This window comes from Alnus glutinosa, chromosome 8, assembly GCF_958979055.1.
Source record: "Alnus glutinosa chromosome 8, dhAlnGlut1.1, whole genome shotgun sequence".
Lineage (NCBI taxonomy): Eukaryota > Viridiplantae > Streptophyta > Magnoliopsida > Fagales > Betulaceae > Alnus > Alnus glutinosa.
The window spans coordinates 23446272-23467125 of record NC_084893.1 but is presented as its reverse complement, the minus strand read 5'-3'; the positions used below and the strand labels follow the sequence as shown (position 1 = coordinate 23467125).

The 20854-nt window shown below is 37.6% G+C and overlaps 2 protein-coding genes across 2 annotated transcripts; one reads left to right on the top strand and one right to left on the bottom strand.

The window, feature by feature from the left end:
- The first annotated feature begins 1223 nt into the window (after positions 1 to 1223).
- Positions 1224 to 15112, top strand: LOC133875371 (probable bifunctional methylthioribulose-1-phosphate dehydratase/enolase-phosphatase E1 1). The gene is made up of 12 exons (XM_062313487.1): positions 1224 to 1848; positions 2564 to 2700; positions 4784 to 4879; positions 5032 to 5151; positions 5464 to 5553; positions 11767 to 11946; positions 12103 to 12258; positions 12942 to 13091; positions 13169 to 13270; positions 14116 to 14225; positions 14311 to 14429; positions 14896 to 15112. Exons 1-12 carry the CDS (start codon positions 1623 to 1625, stop codon positions 14985 to 14987), a joined length of 1578 nt encoding a protein of 525 aa, XP_062169471.1. The 5' UTR covers positions 1224 to 1622; the 3' UTR covers positions 14988 to 15112.
- Positions 15113 to 18842: 3730 nt separating this feature from the next.
- On the bottom strand, positions 18843 to 19862 carry LOC133875984 (VQ motif-containing protein 4-like). The gene has a single exon (XM_062314275.1). It carries the CDS (start codon positions 19677 to 19679, stop codon positions 18987 to 18989), a length of 693 nt encoding a protein of 230 aa, XP_062170259.1. The 5' UTR covers positions 19680 to 19862; the 3' UTR covers positions 18843 to 18986.
- Positions 19863 to 20854: the final 992 nt, after the last annotated feature.

Genomic DNA, 20854 nt, shown 5'->3' with positions numbered 1-20854 from the left:
CAGAAGACGGTGGAAGATGTCATTTGCTAGTAGTAAAGATTTAAAGCTAACATTTGCGTAGCTGATTATAAATTGTAATTATTTGTGTTTACATTCCTCTGTGTGTAATATGTTTAGAAAATTGCTTGTATTAGTAGATTTCACTGTATATGCTTTTGTGTCTTTGCGACGCATATGTCGATGTATTTAGTATAAAGAAATTAAATAACTTATAATAAATATCTAAATGTATTTCAGTCAGATCTGATGTGTTATATTCCAAATTTTTTTTAAAAAAATATATTCCGATGCTAAATTCTAACTCTAATGATGTCGTAATATCACGTGAAAATTCAAAATTTTCACTTTCGTCTTTTTGTAAAAAGCGGGGCGTTACATACAGTGGTGGCCATTAGGTGGGGGAGCAGGACGATAGGGGAGGGGGATGGTGGTTGGTGCCAGAAATGGGGAGAAATTGAAAATTCGTGGGCCCAGGGGGAGGGGGGAATGCCGAAATGGGAGAAATGAAACCAAGATCTGTCGACTTTTAGTTTAAACCTTCCATTCTTCTTTCTTTCTCTTTTTTTTTTTTTTTTTTTTTTTTTTTTTTTTTTCAAATAAAATAAAACCTGCCACGTAGGAAAAATACGGAAGAGGGAGGGACGGAAGAAGGACTCACGTATAGCATTACTCGTTTTTATGATTGGCTTAAGATACAAATTGGTCAATGTGATATCAAAGTGAATTTAGAAGTTTTTGTGGTCGGTCTAATTTATAAATCACTCAATGAGGTAAAATGTCATTAAAAAATTTGACAAATTTAATTAGGTGCCACGTAAGAACCAATAAGATGACGACACGTGGTACTCTTAATAAAAAAAATATAAATATATTAACAATAAAAATTTAAAAAACTAAACATTTTTTTTAAAAAGAAAAAAAGAAAAGGGGTGGTGACTTTGGCGTAACACCTAACGGAATTCATCAAATTTTTTAACGGAATTTTACTCTTAAAAAGTGATTTGTAAATTAGACCAACTACAATAACTTTTGAATACATTGAAAGCTATTTATAAACTAGACGAACCTGGTATTGCAATTTCTCACAAACTATAGATATGCTGAACGCATGATACATGCTGTACCATAAAATTATTAATTCTTTTTTTTGACATGATAAAATTATTAATTCGAAGTGTCGACGACCGACCCTTGGACATCATTCAACCCTTGGAGCACACAAACTCCATCCATGGCATTAATCCCTCGTTACCTCGTACGTTAAACCCCAAAACAAATGGAATGGCCCGAATGGGATATACTTGTTCATCCTAAAATTCCCAAGACCACCACCAATTTATCCAGTCCCTAAATGCACACAAGTACAGCTTAACACGTGCTAAGAGTTGAAACAAGCACTACTTTCCCCTTTCATCCAATCGAAACCACCCACATTTGAGTCCCCAATCAGTGCTGTAACAAAGATTCCTGAATATGTAGCTCCCAAAATCTCACACCCATTTCTGTCTCTTTCTCACAAACTGAACGCAGCCTACAATATAAGCTAAATACACCCGCACGCTCTCTTCTTCCTCTATATTTTGGAAGTCAGAGGTATTCTCTGTTTCTCTGTCTAGAATCCAATGGCGGCAGTGCCGGCAGTGTCAGTGAACGGGATGAAGGTGGGCACGGTACCACAGGCCTACCTGGAGAGCAAGCCAATGAAGGACACGAGGGTTTTGATCTCAGACCTCTGCCGCCAGTTCTACAATCTTGGATGGGTCTCGGGGACTGGTGGCAGCATCACCATCAAGGTCCATGACGACTCCATTCCTAAGCCCCAACAGCTCATCCTAATGTCCCCCTCAGGTGCTTGCTCCTTTTGGTTTGTTTGATTTCCGGGTAATCTGTATTCTTGCCCAAGTCTGTCTTTGTTTTAATTTTGTTCGCTTGATTTTCTGGGAGTATGTTGTTCAAGCTTTGTACACACGTGTTCTTCTGGATTTTATTTGGTTTCAATTTGGAACGTGTTATTCAAGTTTTCAGCTTGGTGTTTGTGTGTTCTTCTGGCTGTTTGATTTCTGGGTATTCGTAGTTTATGCTTGGTTATGTGTTTGTTTGTTCTTTTGAATTGTTTGGCTCTTTTGATATGCGTTATTGATACTCAATTGTGTGGTGTCTGTGTATCTCTGTCTTTGGGTCATTTCTACTCTAGGAATATATTGTTCATGTTCAAATGCGTGTCATCAAATTCTGATCAACAACTTGGAGGTATGGCTGAGTGGCTTAAGGCATTGGTTAGCTAAATCGGTTTTTTTTTTTTTTTTTTTGTGTGTTATTCTGTGTTGTTTGATTTCTGGGCGTTTGTTATTTGTGCTCATCTTCGTGTTTGTGCGTTCTTACGTGCTGGTTGATTCCTGGGCATGCTGTATTTTGCTCAATTGTCTGTGTTGTCTCGTGTTATTTTTGAGCTCTGGGTATATAATTGGGGTCAATTGTGTGTGCTGCATCTTTCCATGAGTATTTTAATTTTTGTGTATTGATCATACGAGATCAATATTTGCGCGTTTTGTACTATGTATAGGTGTTCAGAAGGAGAGAATGGTGCCAGAGGATATGTATGTGTTATCTCCAGATGGGTCTTTCTTGTCGGTGCCATCTCCTAAGCCATATCCACATAAGCCTCCTAAATGTTCTGATTGTGGTCCTCTTTTCTTGAAGGTATCAGTCATCTGTGCTTCTTAAATAATTAACCTTTTTATTGTTTCCGGGAAAAAATGAAGGAAAAGAAAAGAGAATGGAAATTAAAGTATTATGTTTTCTTTTGATGGTTTGGCTTCCTACCAAAGAAATGAAAAAACAAATACATAACAACTTAGCCAAATGCTTGTGGAAGGCTTTGCTTAGTAATGTACATTGTACACAGTCCTCTTCAGTTCTTAGTATTGACAAACCTGAGATAAAAAGTTGTGATTTTTTACCCTTTCAACATCTGGTCAGCAACCAGGAGCATCATTGAAAATTTTAATTCCAAATTCTAACTAGGTTGCTGTCAGAATATGAAAAAAAAGAGCCATTTGTATGTTCTAAAAACTTTTTTTGATAAATAATAAACTGGTCTGATAAAAGTGTAAGGCGCCTCAAAGCACACCGGAATTATACAAGAGAAAGCGAAAAAGAAACAGTCCAAAAAAAAGAAAGAAACCCAACAAACCCTCAACTTACAAAAATTTGAGATGGAAGAGCTACATGTTGCAGAAGTCCAATCATAGAGAGAACCTAAAATCAGAAGTTCACACGCCCCAAAAATTTATTGCATTAACTTATCAAAAAAAAAAATTATTGCATTCCCCTTTTCTACAAATACACCACATGACACATAAGGAAATGTTAAAGGAATCTCAATTACTAGGTAGAAAAAGCCTGATTTACAGATTGTTTGAGTTTGGTTGTTTACGCTTTTTAATGCTATTTTGTTTATTACCTATCAAAAAAAGATAAGGGTATGAAGGCCCATAGGACCTCTGTTTCATTGATTCCAAAGGAATTGTAGATCTACGTGTTTGTTGGACCTTGGAAGTTGAGCCCAAAAATTGTTTATGGTATGCTCTAAGAGCACTCACAACAACTTCCTTTTGATTTTCCCTAAATTTAGGGAACTAAACTACTTTTCGCTTCCCTATCCAAATACACTCTACAATAGCTCCTCTTATCTTTCCCTATACTAATTAAATATTATTTCTTTACAAAATATAAGTTTGTTACTTACCCTCATATTTTTTACAAAATCTCAACACAGTTCCTAATGAAAGGCAAAGATAGGAGAGAGGAGAGAGAAATATTTTGTATTAAAATAATGGATAGGGAAGCTAATGAAGAGCGTCCCTATATATTGGGTAGGATTGTAGCATACCCAATGTTTAGGGAACCTATAGGGAAACTGCTACAAGTAATTTTTTGTAAAGTTTTTTAGACTTTTCCTATATTTAAAGAAGGGAAGCAGTTATGGGAGTAGCTGTTGTGAATGCTCTTATTTGTTCTATCACTTAAAATTTCATGATTCGCATTTGTATATGAGAACATGAGGGAATTGCAGTAATGCTTTGCAAGCCTATTGGATTCCTTGGTTCCATAGTATGTGGGAGACCATCTTTTTAGAAAGTTAAAAACTGATTTATGTGGTAAGGGCCTTGGTCTTGGTAGCATCCCCATCAAGTCTAAGGTTTGAATCCTCTTGGGTGTAAACAATTCTTGGAGCTACACCTGTTGGCGAAGCCAGAGTATTACCTGATCCGTATGGAGGGGACGCTTTGCACGGTTCCGAGGTTTGCCTGATAGGAGTGGGTACACGAAGTGGCCTTACCTTATAACGGTTCCCCATCAAAAAAAAAAAAAAAAAAAAAAAAGGAAAAAAAGAAAAAAAGAAGAAGAAGAAGAAGTTAGCCAGCGATGTATCTGATGTTTGAGAAATATGTGCAACGTGATCCTGGAGTTATAAAGTGTTCCATGAAAGCAAGTCCTCGACAATCCTGCGTGATTTCAAAAATTTTCATCAACTTTAGTCATGCATGTGAAAGCGTTTTGCACGCAATGATCTAGTCCTGGCGTAACTACTTAACTAATGCTGTAGTCTATGCCTTCTCTTCTTCCAATTACTTTTGGGGAATCAAGACTGTTTGTGAAATAAATGGAATTATCACTAGTAATTAGATCTTTGTTAAGCTGATTTCTAATTTTTTTTTGGTTTGGTGATATTCTTTCATAAAGTTACACTTGTCACCTTGATACCTTTCCTTTTTTCCAGACATATGAGATGCGTAATGCTGGAGCTGTTATCCACAGTCATGGAATTGAATCTTGTCTTGTAACAATGCTAGAACCATTATCAAAAGAATTTCGAGTAAGTTTTTGACTATTGGCATATGTAAGCGGGATAAAACTTTTTTTCTTCTTTACCAGTTTGCTATTCTCTAAGGTGGTTACCATTTCTATCATATATGCCTGTACATATTTCTTTTTCTTGATTGGTTGTGCTTGTTGGAAAATTTGCAGATCACTCACATGGAAATGATAAAAGGAATCCAAGGGCATGGTTATTATGATGAACTTGTGGTCCCAATAATAGAGAACACCGCTTATGAATTCGAGCTCACAGAATCTCTTGCTAAAGCTGTATGTTTTGTTATACATTTCACTTTGCTTGATGATTTTATTGCCTTTTTATGTCAATTTATGGACAGCACATTGTGTTTTGTGAGAAAAAAAAAAGTTTCTCGTGGACTAGAAAACTATAATTCAAGCATGTGAGTGCATAAGTTCGTATATGGAAACGGCAAACTTCTTTCCTGCATGATGTCATTTGATTATCTTTCTTGATGGATGTTTACTCTTGTAACCTTCTTAATTCATGTAATTGTTATTATGCTATACTGTGATTTCTCTATATTGATTTAGACTAATTAAGCTTGCCTTCTTGTATTATAGATTGAAGCCTACCCAAAAACCACAGCTGTTCTTGTTCGTAACCATGGCATATACATATGGGGAGACTCATGGATCAGTGCAAAAACTCAGGTTTGTGTTATCTGTGGAAGATGTGAATCAAATTGGCAAATTGTGCTGAGTGATTGTATGAAATCAAACTTTGCTTAAACATGCTCTAGTTTAGGTCAATATAGTAATAAAAATAAAAGCACGAAAATAGCGAAGGTTGTTAGGCTTGGCCCCACAGCAAACCAAAGTGTCATCACAAACAAGAGGTGTGAGATGTTAATCTCCACAGACCCCACAAAAAAACCCGAAAGAAAACCTCGATCAACAGTTGTAGAAATCATTCTACTTAAGGCCTCCATAACAATAATAAAGAGAAAAGACGACAAAGGATCTCTCTGTCTCAGACCGTGGGAGCTAACGAAGAAACCAAGTAGAGTGACATTCACCAAAACAGAGAAGCGCATTGAAGAAATACAATGCATTATTCAAGAATGCCATTTCAACCCAAAACCACACCTCCTCAACAAGTAAGAAATCCTAATTGACACGATCGTAGGCCTTCTCAATATCCAACTTACAAAGCACTCATGGCTCACTAGATATGATCCTACTATCTAGATATTCATTAGCAATGAGCACACAATCAAGGATTTGCCTACCCTTGACAAAAGAGTTCTAGGGCCTTATCAGTAATCTTGTAAACTCCACTCACAAGACTGATAGGGCAAAAGTCCTTAAGATTAATGGCCCCAATTTTCTTTGGAATGAGGGCAATGAAGGTGGCATTAAATCTTTTCTCAAACTTGCTACTACCATGAAAATCATGGATAAATTTTGTTTCAAAAGTTAACCCCACACCTGGGCCTCTTTTCGGTCTCTCGCCTCTCTTCCTCTCTCTCCACCCTAAAGGTGGCGCGTTGAGGCGCCTCACACTAGGGCTTTGTTTCTTCCGGCGGTGCTTTTATTGGAGTTTTCATCGGTGCTTTTCTGGGGTCAGTTTTCTTCGTTTTCATTATTAGGCTAGAGTTTTCATCGGAGCTCTTTCGTCTTCTCCGATGTGTTGTCTCACGAGTATGTCGCCGTTGTGTTTCTTTTTGAGGCTTCTCGGTTAAAGCAGAGATGGAGTGCCGCTTCTCTGTGGAAGCCAAAGCTTTCTCCTTTTCAATGAAGGCAGATGTGTCTGAGATTCGTTTGGAGGAAAGGAGGAAGGGTTTTGTGGTTTTATTTTTCTGGGTCTCTAGTGTTCTGTGTGGTTGTTGGCCACAATAGAGGAGGTGCTAAAGGAACCAGTGAAGAAGGATTTTGTCACATCCTACTGTAAAGATGTGAAAGCCTTGACAGCTCGTGGGGGTGGTAATAAGGCCGGTTGTTACCTTGAGGTGTCTGCCTACGCTAAGGTTGGTCGTAAAGGGGTTATTTGGCTCCCTGAAGGCCGTGAAGGATGGGGCTGGTCTCTGGTTGTGGGTGAGTTGCAGAAGACGCTTACTTTTCTTGGATCAAAGGCTCGGTCGCTGGTTTTTGAGACACCTACATAGGAGGGATACAAAAGGGGGGTTCTTCGTCTAGTCGTTTGGGTGGGGCCTCTCCATCCTTTGCGGAAGTGGTTCGTGGGTAAGTTGTTTTTCCTGTCAAGCATCTTGGGCTGTGATTTTCGAAGTTAGAGCTGCGTGGGTTGGATCTGCTTCCGAAGGCGTGGTGTAGGGTTGTCGAAGACGGGAGAATGGTAGTGAATTGCTATGCTTTGGAGGAGTAGCCACCCGAGTCTACGGGGAAGAAGAGGAATCAAGTCTGCTTCTATGGTGGCGGCTAGGCTAGGAAGAAGAAGAAGCTTCTAGAGTGGCTTTGGGCTGCTTTGGACCGATTTTCAGCTTCCGGGTTCAAGTGTGCTGGGCTGGGTCTGAAGCCCAAACGTGGCAGGTAGGCTGGGCCTAAGCCCATGGTGAAGATAAATTCTGTAGGCTTTGGGTCTTCTTCAATGGACTCTGATCCTGGTCTTCAGGGTTTTTCTGCCGGTTCGGAACCCGATTCAGTTCCTGCTTAGCCTGAGATGTCTTCGGTGGCTTTTCCTATCTGTCTCTAGGGACTTTGCAATTTGGTAGTTGGGGTCTTCTCATACGTTCGTGAGTCCTATTTGATTATGGGTTCTCTTCCCCTCCCCCCCCCGGGGTCACCAAAGGTGCTGTCTTCGGCGCCTCTGGTAGCTTCTACCAAAGAGGACTTCTTCGGCACTGGTAAGTAATGTTGTTGGGTCTTTTTCTTTGGGCGCCTCTTCTTCGGGTGTTGCTTGTTCGGCTCTTCAGTCCATCTCTGACGTGTTGCCTCTACAAGTATCCTCTTCTTCTCAGTCTTTCATCGCCTCTTCACAGTCCTTTTCAGGGGCGGCTGAGTTGGGAAAGAGTCTTTGTTCCTCTTCTAAGCCTTTCTAGAAGCATTACCGGAAGGCTAGGGAAGCCAGAAAAGTGCATTTGGACGAGAATTTTCTTGCCGATTCTATGGAAACTTTGAGGCCAGTTGCTCAAGTGCCGGGGTTTCTTTCTCTACTTCCTCTTATCAGTGATCCAGTCGAGAAAGTAGTTGTTGCGCTTCCAGTGCAGGAGTTCGCTGGTGTGGCAGTTTCCGTGAAGGAGATGGTTAAGTCTCCTTCTCCGGTGAGGGGTTTTCTTCGGCGGGGGTTTCTCAACCCGAGCCTGGTTGTGCAAGTTAATCTCTCACATAAAGTGTCGGTCGTGTCTGTGTCAACTCCGGCTGTTAAGGAAGGTGTGTCGACTCTGGTTTCTCCTACCGCCATTAAGGGAGAGGATTTTAGGGTAAATGGTTTGACCCAATCTCAAAAGTGGCTAGTAGGTTTTGGTCTGTTTGGGGAGGTGGTTGTGTGGAATCAGAGCGACAAGGTATGGGATGGGGAGGATGGCGACTCCCCTTACCCTTTGGGTGTTTTACCTCCCGAATTGGCCTTAGATTGAGAGTTGGATAGTGATGAGGATATGGATCCGTCCTTGGTGATTTTGGAAACCATTGAAGAGGACTTCTGTCAGAGAGTTAATATAGCATGTCCAAAAACCAAAGGTAGGAGGGAGGTATTGAATCTGGTAAGCTCCATCAACTACGGTGATTCTAGCGCGTCCTCTTGGCTTAGGAAAGGCAAGGTAGACATGGTGTAGCGTTGGGGCCTCCCGTAGGTTTTGGGATTGAGGGCTTGGGTTTTTTAGGGTTGTGGATTTTCTTTTCTTGCTGTAGGTTACTTTGGTTGTTCCTGTGTACTTAGGGGCGTCTTACCTTTTTTTTTTTTTCTTTTTTTATAAAATCTTTATTACTTAAAAAAAAAAAATTTTGAAAATCATGGAACACCCCTATAATAACTACCTTGATCACCTCCCAACTTACTTAGAAGAACACCATAGAAAAACCATCAGGGCTTGGTACCTTCTCACTGTTCATACCTTTCAAATGACTTCACTCTTCTCTAATGGTCTCTCTAACTAGGAAGCCTCCTCCACATTAATAGAATCAAAATTGAGGCTGTCTAGCTTGGGGCCCCAACTGTACTGTTATGAGAAAAGACTGTCATAGAATTGCACAATGTGATCTCTGATTGCAAGTTGATCAAAAGATACTGAGCCATTGACTGACAACGACTCGATGGAGTTGTTCCTCCTATTTGAATTGGCCACCCGATGAAAAAACTTTGTACATTTGTGACTCTCTTTTAACCAAAGAACCCTAGACTTTTGCCTCCAACTTATCTCCTCCAATAAAGTAGCTTTCTCCAATTCCCCAATGACATAGGTCTTCCTCAGTTTCTCTTCATCATCTAAGACTCTCTCTTCCTCTGAACCATCAAGAACACGCAGCTCCTCCAAAAGAGATTTTATTTTATTTTTTCTGCGATACCATGTTGCCAAACGCCTGCTCATTCTAGGTTCTTTTTTTTTTTTTTTTTTTTTTTGATAAGTAAGAAGATTTTATTAAAAAGCGTAAGGCGCCCCTAAATACACCGGGAGTATACATAGGAACCACCAAAGCTAGCTTACAAAAGGAAAAAACTCAAATAAACCCACAAGAATCAACCCTAAAACCCGAAACCCACAAGGAACACTAATAACACCTAAAGCCCAAAAAACAGAAGAAACCCCCATCAAACACCCAAACCAGCCACAAAAGCACCCCAACCCAACAACCTCCAAAACCCGAACAACCCTCCCAAAAAAACACCCACAACCCAAAATACATATGAAAATTAAAATCCAAAATACAAAGCAAACCCGAAATACAAAGATAAGCCTGAGCTACAGGGGGAAAGAAAAAAAGAGAAAAAAAAAAAAGAAAAAAAAGAAAAGAGTAGTGGTGCGTGGAGCCACGCGCCACCGGCATGGCGCGAAAGCAGCTGGAAGGACCACTGGAAGAAGTGAAAATTGCCGGAGAAGACATCGAGAGGCTCGTGTGGAGGAGAGGTCCCAAACGCCGTAGATCTAGCACCCAAAAATCAGAAACACCCACGGCCACGGGTGCCAAAACGGCTCGTGGCGGCCACCCATAGTAGTGCCAACGACAGGGAAAAGTCGGACCACGAAGAAGAGTCCACTGGAGAGGCACGTGCATGGCAAGGAGGCCCCAAAACCCGTAAATCTACAACCCAAGAAGCGCATGAACCAAAACAGCCACCCACAACGGCGCAGTGGCAAACCACAAAGACGGCAACATCGGCAAGGACCGAAACAAGCCGGCGAGGTCACGAGCGGGGCGCGAGTGCACCGGAAAACCCAACCACTGAGAACTACCCCCAACAAAAGAAAACCCCAAAACTAAAAGACCCAAGCGAAGAAGAAGAACTAAGAGAACCTAGACCGGAAAGGAATCGGAAGAGGAGGGAGGGAGGCCTCCATCATGGTTATATATGAAACTTATAATTGTAACCACCATCAGGGTTGAATAATATTCACTTCCACATAAATGAGAATGGGAATAATATTCATTAAACCCACTTAAATGAGGTTGCTTTGTTAAAGTGTGTCCTAAGTCACAAAAGTTTGCTAGAACAACCTTTTTTTCACCAGCAATGAAGGTGAAAATCATAGTTAGTATAGCTTATATGCAGTTGGCCAAACAAGCACTCCATGAGCATGATGGATGATATGGAGTGGGGCCACACAAACTAGGAGACAACCAATACAAGATAGCTTGAGTTCGAACATAGTATTTTAGACAAAGTGTGGAGATTGTATTTTCCCCATTGCTTTTGTTAGAATATTAATTAAATAATTAAAATTATCATTTCTTATCAGCTTAAGCTTTTGGGACAACTGGTGATTTGACATGGTTTCAGAGTAGAGGTCCTGAGTTCGAACTCTGTCTCCATAATTCATCTTTAATTTCAATTGAATATTTTATATGTTATGCGGCACTTATTGAGGTGGAGTTTGATTGCACACGTGAGGGGGAGTGTTAGAATATTAATTAAATAATTAAATTAATCATTTCCTATCAGCTTAGCTTTTGAGACAACTGATGATTTGACAACTTTCTTGAGAAATGCTTCTAATTTGTGTGTTTTAATTGAAAAAGACTTGGAGGTCAGCATTAAATTATCCTTAGCACCTGCCTTATGTGCACTTGTGACTAGGACTCTTGTTGCGGGCATTTAATGGCAAATTTCTTACAACAATTGTTAGTAAAACCTTCAGTGTCATTTTTATTATTTGTAACCTATTGGAGCCTTGCTATTGTTTGGTTTCTTAATAATGAATTTTATTACCTTTTGATATAGAAGAAAAAATAAAATCCAATATTTGTAATGATTGATGCTACGTAGCATGCATCTACAACCTCATGTTCTGCTGCCAACTATTCTGGATTTTCTGTATATCTGCTTCCGTTAAATGTGGTTAATCATTGGAAGTTTCATAAATGGCTTATATGTGATCTTATGATCAGAGTCGAATGATGCATGAAAATGCTTGAAACAAAATGTTCCTTGGAGGGCTTCTAAGTTTTCCAGATCTTGATCATAAATGTATTTTCAGTTTGACAGTCAAATACAGAATATTATACATTCTATCTTGCACTTCATTGTTATGTATGACTAAATTACTCGAGTGTAGCTATTAGTTATTGTTGAAAACCACATGAACCCAGCTGCATGTGTACCAACGTCTAGGATGCAGTTTTCCTCGCATCATCTTCTATCTCTATGGTTGACTTTCACTAATGAAATGATGCTCCTATCAAGGTGGAACTTTTGTATAGCCATTGGAGTTCAATTTATATGCTCCCTTCAACTGGTGACTTTCCTTTCAGGCTGAATGTTATCATTATCTCTTTGATGCTGCCATCAAGCTTCATCAACTGGGGCTGGACTGGTCTACTCCGAATCATGGTCCCATTCAGAAGTTTAAAGGAGTTTTAGGCAGTGGCGGTAATGTAAATATGTCTCTGAAGGCAAAGGCAGACGCAAATCATGAAATTGAGCCATTGCGAGTGAGTTTATGAAATGTTCTTCCTTTTATTGGAAATCTTGGGGTTCTAGACCCATTATTGATATTCTTTCCTGTTATTCTCCTTTTTAATTTTTCAATTTCTTTTTTTGGCTTTATATTATCAACTTGGTATTTTTTTTTTCTATTTGGGTTACAGCGGTGCATTGTTCTTGACATTGAAGGGACTACAACTCCCATATCATTCGTTTCTGAGGTTCTCTTTCCATATGCCCGTGAAAATGTTGGGAGGCATCTATCTGCAACATATGATACTGCAGAAACTCAAGATGATATTAAGTTGTTGCGCACCCAAGTAAGATATTTCTTTAGGTGTTTTGATTTGGTAATGGTGCTTGTGTAATACTTTGCATAAACTTTGGCTTTTAGATTGGGGATGTTAGTGGCATGAAAATATGGATTGATATATGGGACAGTCTCAAATACAGGCCTGTGACTTGACGCATAAAGGCTGCATATATCTTCAAGATTTCAAAAGTGACTGCTGTCTATATTTTTTGGCACGGCACTTTCCTTTTTGCTTTTCTAGTTACTATGAGATGCAAAAAGGACTAATTTGAGATAGAAGATGGCAATTGAAATTTTTATGAAGGAATTGCTATTGAAATTTTTATGCGTTGTTACCTAGATTTTTGGCTTACTTTGCAGTGCCTGTATAACATGACATAGACATGAGTTTGCTGTGGGACGCTTTAAGATGGAAGTGAATACAAATCTAAACCAAAGTCCATAACACTAGCAAGCATGTTATACATGTGCTGTAGATTCACTTTAATGTCCCTATTGCAATTTAGAACTTAAGAAACGTTTGAGGGAGAGTTGGTCATCTCAGACTAGTAGTTCATCGAGTTGTTGCATTTAAGTTAAATGTTTGGGATTTTCAATCCGTTTGTTGCAATCAAATAATTCTGAATTGACTAAATGACTGCTTGAAAATCTATTTCATGAACTGTAAATTAATCAACATTCTAAATGCAGGTTGAGGATGACCTGGAACAAAGTGTCGTGGGTGCTGTGCCCATTCCCCCTGATAATGCAGGGAAAGAGGATGTGATTGCTGCTTTGGTTGCTAATGTGGAAGCAATGATAAGAGCTGATAGGAAGATCACTGCCTTAAAACAATTACAAGTAAGCAAAACTGGATAGTAGAAATATGATTGCAATGGAGCCCATCTTGTGGATATAGGTGACGCTTCACTTTGCAGGGTCATATATGGCAAACTGGATTTGAGAATAATGAATTGGAGGGAGAAGTTTTTGAGGATGTACCAGAAGCTTTTGAGAAGTGGCATGCTTTAGGAATAAAGGTCTTACATTCCTTCTCTTCCCCCCCATTTTTCCCTCCTTCCCTCCCTCTCTCTTCTCTATGTCTCTGAATTTATAGTTTGAGTTAAAACTTCTGTTTTTTGTCATTTCTTATTTATTTGTTTTAACGCTGTCTTTCTTTGTAATGGAACATTTTCGTCGTCTGTATGTCTACTTGTATTCCAACCGGTACACATACACACACAAAGAAATACACATTGAACAAACTTGTGATACAAACATGCGGAGAGAAACCATAAATGCAAGTTATTCTAGTTTTTATGGAGGATATAATCTGACCTCCATTACTTTGTAAGTATGATCACTCAACTAGGTGCCTATGAAAGGACTGAAAACACTTTGAAGAGGGGTTCACTATATCCATTACGATGATCCTATTTCTGGTGTGATTGCTTCTCCTTGGAGAGGGAAAGACATTTTAGAAGCCAGCCAATGATGTGTCATGTGACTCCGAATATCTACAAATTCATGTCAAAACTATCATTCATTTTCTATTTAATTATCCAGTTTTCTGTTGCATCTAATACATCATTTATGATTATGAAATGCTAATAACCTTAGTGACCCCATTCCCTCCCACCCAAGGTCTGTAGAGATGCTACCTTCCTGTGAATAAGTGTCGTTTTAGGGTCAGACTTAGAATTGCTTTAGAAAAATGGTATTTATTGAGCAAAAGATCATTATTGCTGAAACAATTATCATTTTACTTGGAAGACATCACTACTCTAGTAACAATTAGATGTAATTCCTTGAATGCATCTGATTTTTGCAGTTAATGATTCATACATTTTTCGTTGAAAGTTTATGTTTCTATCTTGTGCAACAGGTGTATATTTACTCTAGTGGTAGCCGGTTGGCACAAAGGCTTCTATTTGGAAATACAAGCTACGGTGATCTAAGAAAATATTTGTCTGGATTTTTTGACACCAGAGTGGGGTAAGTTTTGTAATTTGCATAATGCTTCTCTGCATTTAGTGCTCAGGAGGATCTCTTTTGACTCGTCTTTCTTTGTCTCTCTCAGGAATAAAAGAGAAACACGCAGTTATGTTGAAATCACAGAATCTCTGGGAGTTGATAAGCCATCAGAGATTTTGTTTGTAACAGATGTTTATCAAGAAGCTGTAGCTGCAAAGGCAGCAGGTAATGACCTATTTGTGAAAAATCTTAGGTTATGTTTGTCAAGTATTTTGAAGAGTATGTTTTTTTTTTTTTTTTTTTTTTTTTATTTGAAAAGGTTTTTGGTGTGATAAAAGGTTGAGAAGTGTTTTCGGTGGAGTCCAAATTTGAAAAGTGACACTTTCTCTGGGTCCATTTAAGAAAATTGTTTGGTAAACTTTTTCAAAAGTGTTTGGTAAATGAAACTCCATACTTGAAGGGCACCCTTTTTGGATGTTCAGGCTTTATGATAAAATACAGGTGTCCTCAATTAATGCATACACAGGTGGCGTTTCAAGAGAGTTTCATCTTGCATCCTGAGTATTTGTTTATTCATATTCATCATGGGGAAGCCTATGATAGGAGATTGACCTTAATTGCAGCTCAGTAAATTTAATCCTCAAATGCAATCTGTTTTTGTATTATATTTTAACACTAATCCATGTTACAGGTTTGGAGGTGATAGTTTCCATCCGGCCAGGGAATGCACCCCTTCCACAGAATCATGGCTTCAAGACAATCAAATCATTCTCGGAAATCTGAAAGCAGACATGTGCTTCTATAATCATATGAAATGTGACAATTACTATGAATAAGTATATACATAAATAAAAAGCTTTGACCTTTTTTTCTTAAATAAAATAAAAACCAATGCAAATTTGTGTTTCTGCTCTCCTATCTTGATCTCTGTTTGCCAAGATCAATGCTTTGCCTGAATTTATAATTTTAAATCATCTTTGCTTTTATCCTATATCAGTTGGACATATTCTTCTGAAAAGTTCATAAGCTCAAGCTGCCAATTTCTGACTTGTGACCCTTTAATATTAGCATTTGGAACTTACTATTTCTCCATCTCATGATGCTTGTGCAGGGAATGGTAAAAATCCTATTGGAATTCTATGGATGATTCCAGAATCAGTTGCAGTCTTCATAGCATTTTGATTTTTAAATGTGATAAAATTGGGTTTCATATTGGCCAAAAAAAAAAAAAAAAAAACAATGAAGAGGTTTATCCTATATTGACAATTTTTAACACGACTGGCAAATTCGATACGAATTTAATACGAAATTAACAAATTAAAATTGAGGGGTTTGACCCTTTTAATTAAATGGGTCTAGTTAGAGTTGGTCTATATAGTTTTATACTAATGTCTTGACATTATATGACCCGACATGCAATATAAGAGTTGGCAATTTTTTATACGATTCATGAACTTGACATAAACCCAACACAAAATTAGCGGGTTAGGGTTGAAAGGTCTAACTTGCTTAATTAAATGGGTCGAGTTACGCTTGACTTATATAGTCTAATACCTATAATTTGACATGATCCGAACTCGACACGTGATATAAAGTTTGACAATTTGTTACACGACTCGCGAACCCGATATGAAATTAGCGGATTATAGTTGAGAGGTCTGACAGGTTTAATAAAATTGACCGGGTTAGAGTTAACCTATATAACTTTATACTCATATCTCGACACAATACAAATCTGACACGAAATCACAAATTGTCATTCCTCCGGCAAACCGCTTTGATTGAAAGATAGTAAATTAAATGATAGGTACACGAGTAGGAAGTTAGGTCAAAGTTGTTGTAGTCAAAGTAAGTAGCAGCCGAGGCTTGACATCAACAATGAGTTTCAAACTTACTTTGTCTTATATTTTTCAAATAATAACGTGAAATAAATGGATACATTAATCCTTAAGTTAAGTTAAACAACTACCAAGCATTTTACCTAAAACTGTATAACATACTCAAAAGTCAAAATATCTTGGAAGTTTCTTTCGGGCCCCACCTAGTCCATATACAATGACCAATTAAATGAGATTTATAAAAGGAAAAGAAGAAAAGTTCTTTCATATTGAGATATGAATTTTTTGTCACCCGAAGATATAATTTTTGACCACTTTGTCCATGTGACAACATAGTCCCCTAACTAGCATTATGACTTTTTTCTAAAAAAAAAAAAAAAGAAGTAAAAGTAAAACTTGCCACGTGAGCAAAGGTGATCAATAATTGTGTCTTGAGGTGTCAATGTATCATATCTCTTACACATTACACATCACACACTTATGTGATTATGAGAAATCACTTATGAAACTCACTTGATCAAATAAAAGTTAGGCTGCCCTGTTATTTATCCGGTCAAATGGGTCCCATATGTGGTCTCTCTCAATCACCGACCCGAATTCTCTTAAATTTAGACAAATAATTTGAGATGATTTGATCCTTAGACAAGTATACTCATTTTTCTTCTTTTTCAATCATAATAACTCTATTTTCTTCTCCTTCTACTCAATGCTAGACGGCTTAAATTTTTTTTTTTCAAAATTTTGTTTTCAAATGATGTGTCACAATCTCATGTGATTTATTATTTTGAAAAATGTGTTACCATCTTATAAGATTGTGACACATTTTTTTAGAAGAAAATTTTAGAAAGTCTAACATTTCTCCCTTTAATAAGTTCTTATTTACTTTAATTTGAGCTGGTCTCCTTTGAGTTAAAAGAGGCCACGTCATAATTTCCTCGTACAAAAGGTAGGTTTAAATGCAGAGGGAATTTGCAGGTATACATTACCAAGAGGCAAGAGGGGTCTTTTTATGGTATTTAGCAATAATAATTAATTTTTTAAGGAAATTACTAAATTGGTCCATGTACTTCCACCGTACAACAAAAAAAATTTGTACAGTTTCAAATGAGCTTATAAATCACTGTGTTATATTCTCTCTAACAAAATAATTATTTGTACAAAATTCAACTATTTTTTTAGTTTTTAAAAAACTTGGTTCTAGAGTGGTCAAACCACTCCATCGTTAAGTGTTCGAACATTCCTTTGCCGATTTTGAGGGCGATTCAGGCACACCCAACGGTCAATTTTAGGGATGGCAAAACCACACTATGGGAGTGATTTGACAGACCACATCGGTCAGTTTTGAAGTGGTCGACTATCTCCTTTAGGTCACTCACGAACCATTTTTTTTTTTTTAAAAAAAAAAGGGTTGTTTTATTTTTATTTTTGTTTGGTATAATTTTTTATTTGAGAGTAAAATTGCAATGTCATAAAATCACTATTAAAAAAAAAAAAAAAAAAAAGGCTGAAATTTGTACAAAATTATCATTTTGTTACATAGGCATATCCCATGGATTTATAAGCTCTTCTTGAAAGTACAAAAGTTTATTTGTTACAAGGCCAAATGAGAGGGATCAATTTAACAATTTCCCTCTAAATTAAAAGCAACTTGATGTTTTGTATGAGATATTACACTAGAATTATACACATATATGTGTGTTTTAGACAAATTAACATAAAAATATAAAGTTTATAAATATTATAATTTGAACTCTTAATTTTCATGATCATATTAATACTCTAACCGTTAGACTAATTTTTTTTTTCTAATATTAATTTTATTTCTTTAATTATAGACAATAATAATATATAGTCCATTCTCTTAATAATCCGATTTTTAAAACCATATATACTATTTTCTTATTTCTCTTCAAAAAGGAGGATTTGATTTTGCCGTTCAAAAAATAAAAAATAAAAAAAATAAAAGCCAAAGGTATTTGAGAAAGTCTCGTACGTGTTGAATTTGAGTCCACGTAATTGCTTTCGATAGGTCATTTTCATTTCTCAAAAAAAAAAAAAAAAAAAAAAAAAAAAAGATAGGTCTTTTTCAAACCCTAAGGCGATTAGGATCTTATTATTGTACGTTTTCAAACCAAATAAATGAGATTAATTGGTCATATATATCAGTATTTACCACCTTTTAAAATAATATTCTTAATTTATGATAAGTATTGAGCTGATAAATGTAATAAATACCGAATGACAAAATTATATCCATTTAATTCGAAAATAATAATTAATTTTTTTTAAAAAAATATATATGAAAAAAAACCCCCTAAAAACGTGGGAAGATCCAAGAATTCGAAAACTCAGATGCATGTCATGACCATGTCATAAAAAATAGAACATTTAAATAAATTGACCTTCAGTGACCTCAGGGAAAAAAAAAAAAAAGAGAAGGAAAAAAAAAATAAATTTGGCTTTGATTAATGGGACCCAGAAAGGTTCACAAGTTGACTCCTCCAAGTATGAGATATCCTTCTTCTTACCTAGTCGACTGCTTCGCCAAGAAACTTTCTAATTTCCCACTTGTAATAATTATTTTCTCACTCTCCACACAGATATTGATTGAACGAAACCGAAAGAACATATATATATATATATATATATATATATATATATATATATATATATATATATATATATATATATAGATAGATAGATGTATTTATTTTGTGATGAAAAGAGTATAATTAAAGAGATAAAAAGAAAGAAAGAAAGAAAGCAAAAGAGGAGAACAAAATCTATGTCATCTTGAGGGTTCTGAATAATGATAATATAGGCATAAAAATTTGGAAAGAGTAAAAACAAAGACCTTTAAGCAATCTATGGAAGAAAGAGATTAAATTTTACAATTGAAAAGCAAGAAGTTATTTGTTCATACAAGATCTCTCTTCTGCAGGAATTAAGAGGACCCTGAAACTCTTGGCGATGTCACAGGAAACAAAGGCAAAAGCTGCGGCTCGGAGTCTCTGGGAGTGGTGGTTCGCGGGGACGGATGAAAGAAAAACTTTTTCTCGGCGATGGCTTTCTCTTCCTCGGAAGAGCTCCCAAGCGACGGCGAGGAGGACTTGTCAAATGGGTCTTCTCCGTTCAATGGGGTGACAGGGCTGAGAGCGAGCGAAGGAAAGTCGAGCAGGCTCGGCGAGAGGATCTCCGGAACCTTGCGCGGCGAGAACCCGGGATTGTTCTGAGCGAAGTTGGGAATCAACGTGTTGATCATGAGGCTGTTCTTGAGGTTGTTCCTCCGCTCGTAGAGCTTGAACCCTTGTTGCTTCTTGGGTGCAGTCCTCATCGGCGGTATGCTATGGTTCTTGGACGATATTGGCCCCAGCGACGGATCCTGGTTGGGTTTTGACGATTGCTTGGCCGTCTCCGATGAGCCCGTGAGCATTTGGACGACGTGCTTGAAGGTGGAGGTGTCCGCTTGGACAAAGGTTGTCGGGTAGGGGTTGGAGTCGGCAGATCTGGGGATTGGCTTGGGTGGATTTTGGAGGCCATTGCTGTTGCTGCTGCCCACACTGTTGGTGACATTGCTGGTCGGCGAGTTGATGGGAGATGGGTTCTCTCTTTCTTGGGGTCTTGAGCTACTTTCCATTGATGGGTCCGTCGAGAGAAAGAGAAGATGGGTGTGATTTGGGTGGAGAAGAAGAAGGGATGAAAGAGTGAAAAACAAGGTTTGATGGGGAGAGGGGTTTGCTTATTTGCTATGTTTTTGTTTTCTTCTGCTTCTCTCTCTCTCTCTCTCTCTCCCTCTCTCTTTTTATTTATTTAATTAATTAATGTGTGTCTTTAGAGCTAGACCATGGTTTCTATATATGAAATGAAATTGCATATTATTGTCTTTTAAGGAGGGTGATTGGGCAGAGAGAAAATGGGGTTGAAGAAGGAAAAAAGGGGATTGGTTGAAATTGGAATTGTCTCTCTATGTTTGATTTTGTACAGAGAGAAGTGGCATTGACTTCAGAGCCCCCCCTGACTGAAGAGACTCTTTTGTGTGAATGTGTGTGTGTGTGTGTGATGGGATTGGAGAATGGGGAGATGATGATGATGAAAAGTATTTTTGTGATCATCACAACGCCCATCCGCTCACAGATTTGCACATTTAAGGCGCGTGTGTTGCAACCGCATGTCAAATCTTGTGTGGTTGAGGAGGTGGGAAGGATTAATAATACATTACAAATTCACAAGCTTACCACACTGCATTAATAAAATCCAGACTTATCATTTAATTTGGTCAAATCTATAATGGGGTGACGCATCCCGAACCAAAATTCTCTCAAATTATTTGTTTGAATTTGAGAGAATTCAGATATTTGATTGTGAGAAACTACTTATAAGACCCTTCATCTAACCAAATAAAAATTAAGTTGCCAAACCACTTATTCAGTCAGGTATGTCTCATAAATGATTTCACACAAAATTTGGACAAATAATGTGAAAGGATCCATCTAGAACTACTTTGTTTTCCTTGTAACGTCATTATTGCTATTCTCCACCCTCCCCCCCTCCCCCCCTTTTTTAGACTAAAAAAATTTTGTAGAAGTGAAAATTATATATATATATATATTCTTTTATAAGTGTTGATCTTCATTGCCATATCATCAAATTGTATGGTTAATTTTTTTTTTTTAAAACGTTCATTTACACATTAGATTGCTCAAGGGAAAACAAATGTAAAGAAACATTAGAGAAACGTTTTATATACTTATATGACATGAACCTAGGTTAATTTTTACCCATTCAAGTTATTCAACCGATATCCCAATAGGC

Excerpts from the sequence above, each read along its gene's own strand:
- LOC133875371 (XM_062313487.1), top strand. The coding sequence starts at position 1,623 with ATGGCGGCAGTGCCGGCAGTGTCAGTGAACGGGATGAAGGTGGGCACG. Across the intron at positions 12,259-12,941 it reads TTAAGTTGTTGCGCACCCAA|GTTGAGGATGACCTGGAACA; the intron begins GTAAGATATTTC and ends TTCTAAATGCAG. Across the intron at positions 13,271-14,115 it reads GGCATGCTTTAGGAATAAAG|GTGTATATTTACTCTAGTGG; the intron begins GTCTTACATTCC and ends CTTGTGCAACAG.
- LOC133875984 (XM_062314275.1), bottom strand. The coding sequence starts at position 19,679 with ATGGAAAGTAGCTCAAGACCCCAAGAAAGAGAGAACCCATCTCCCATC.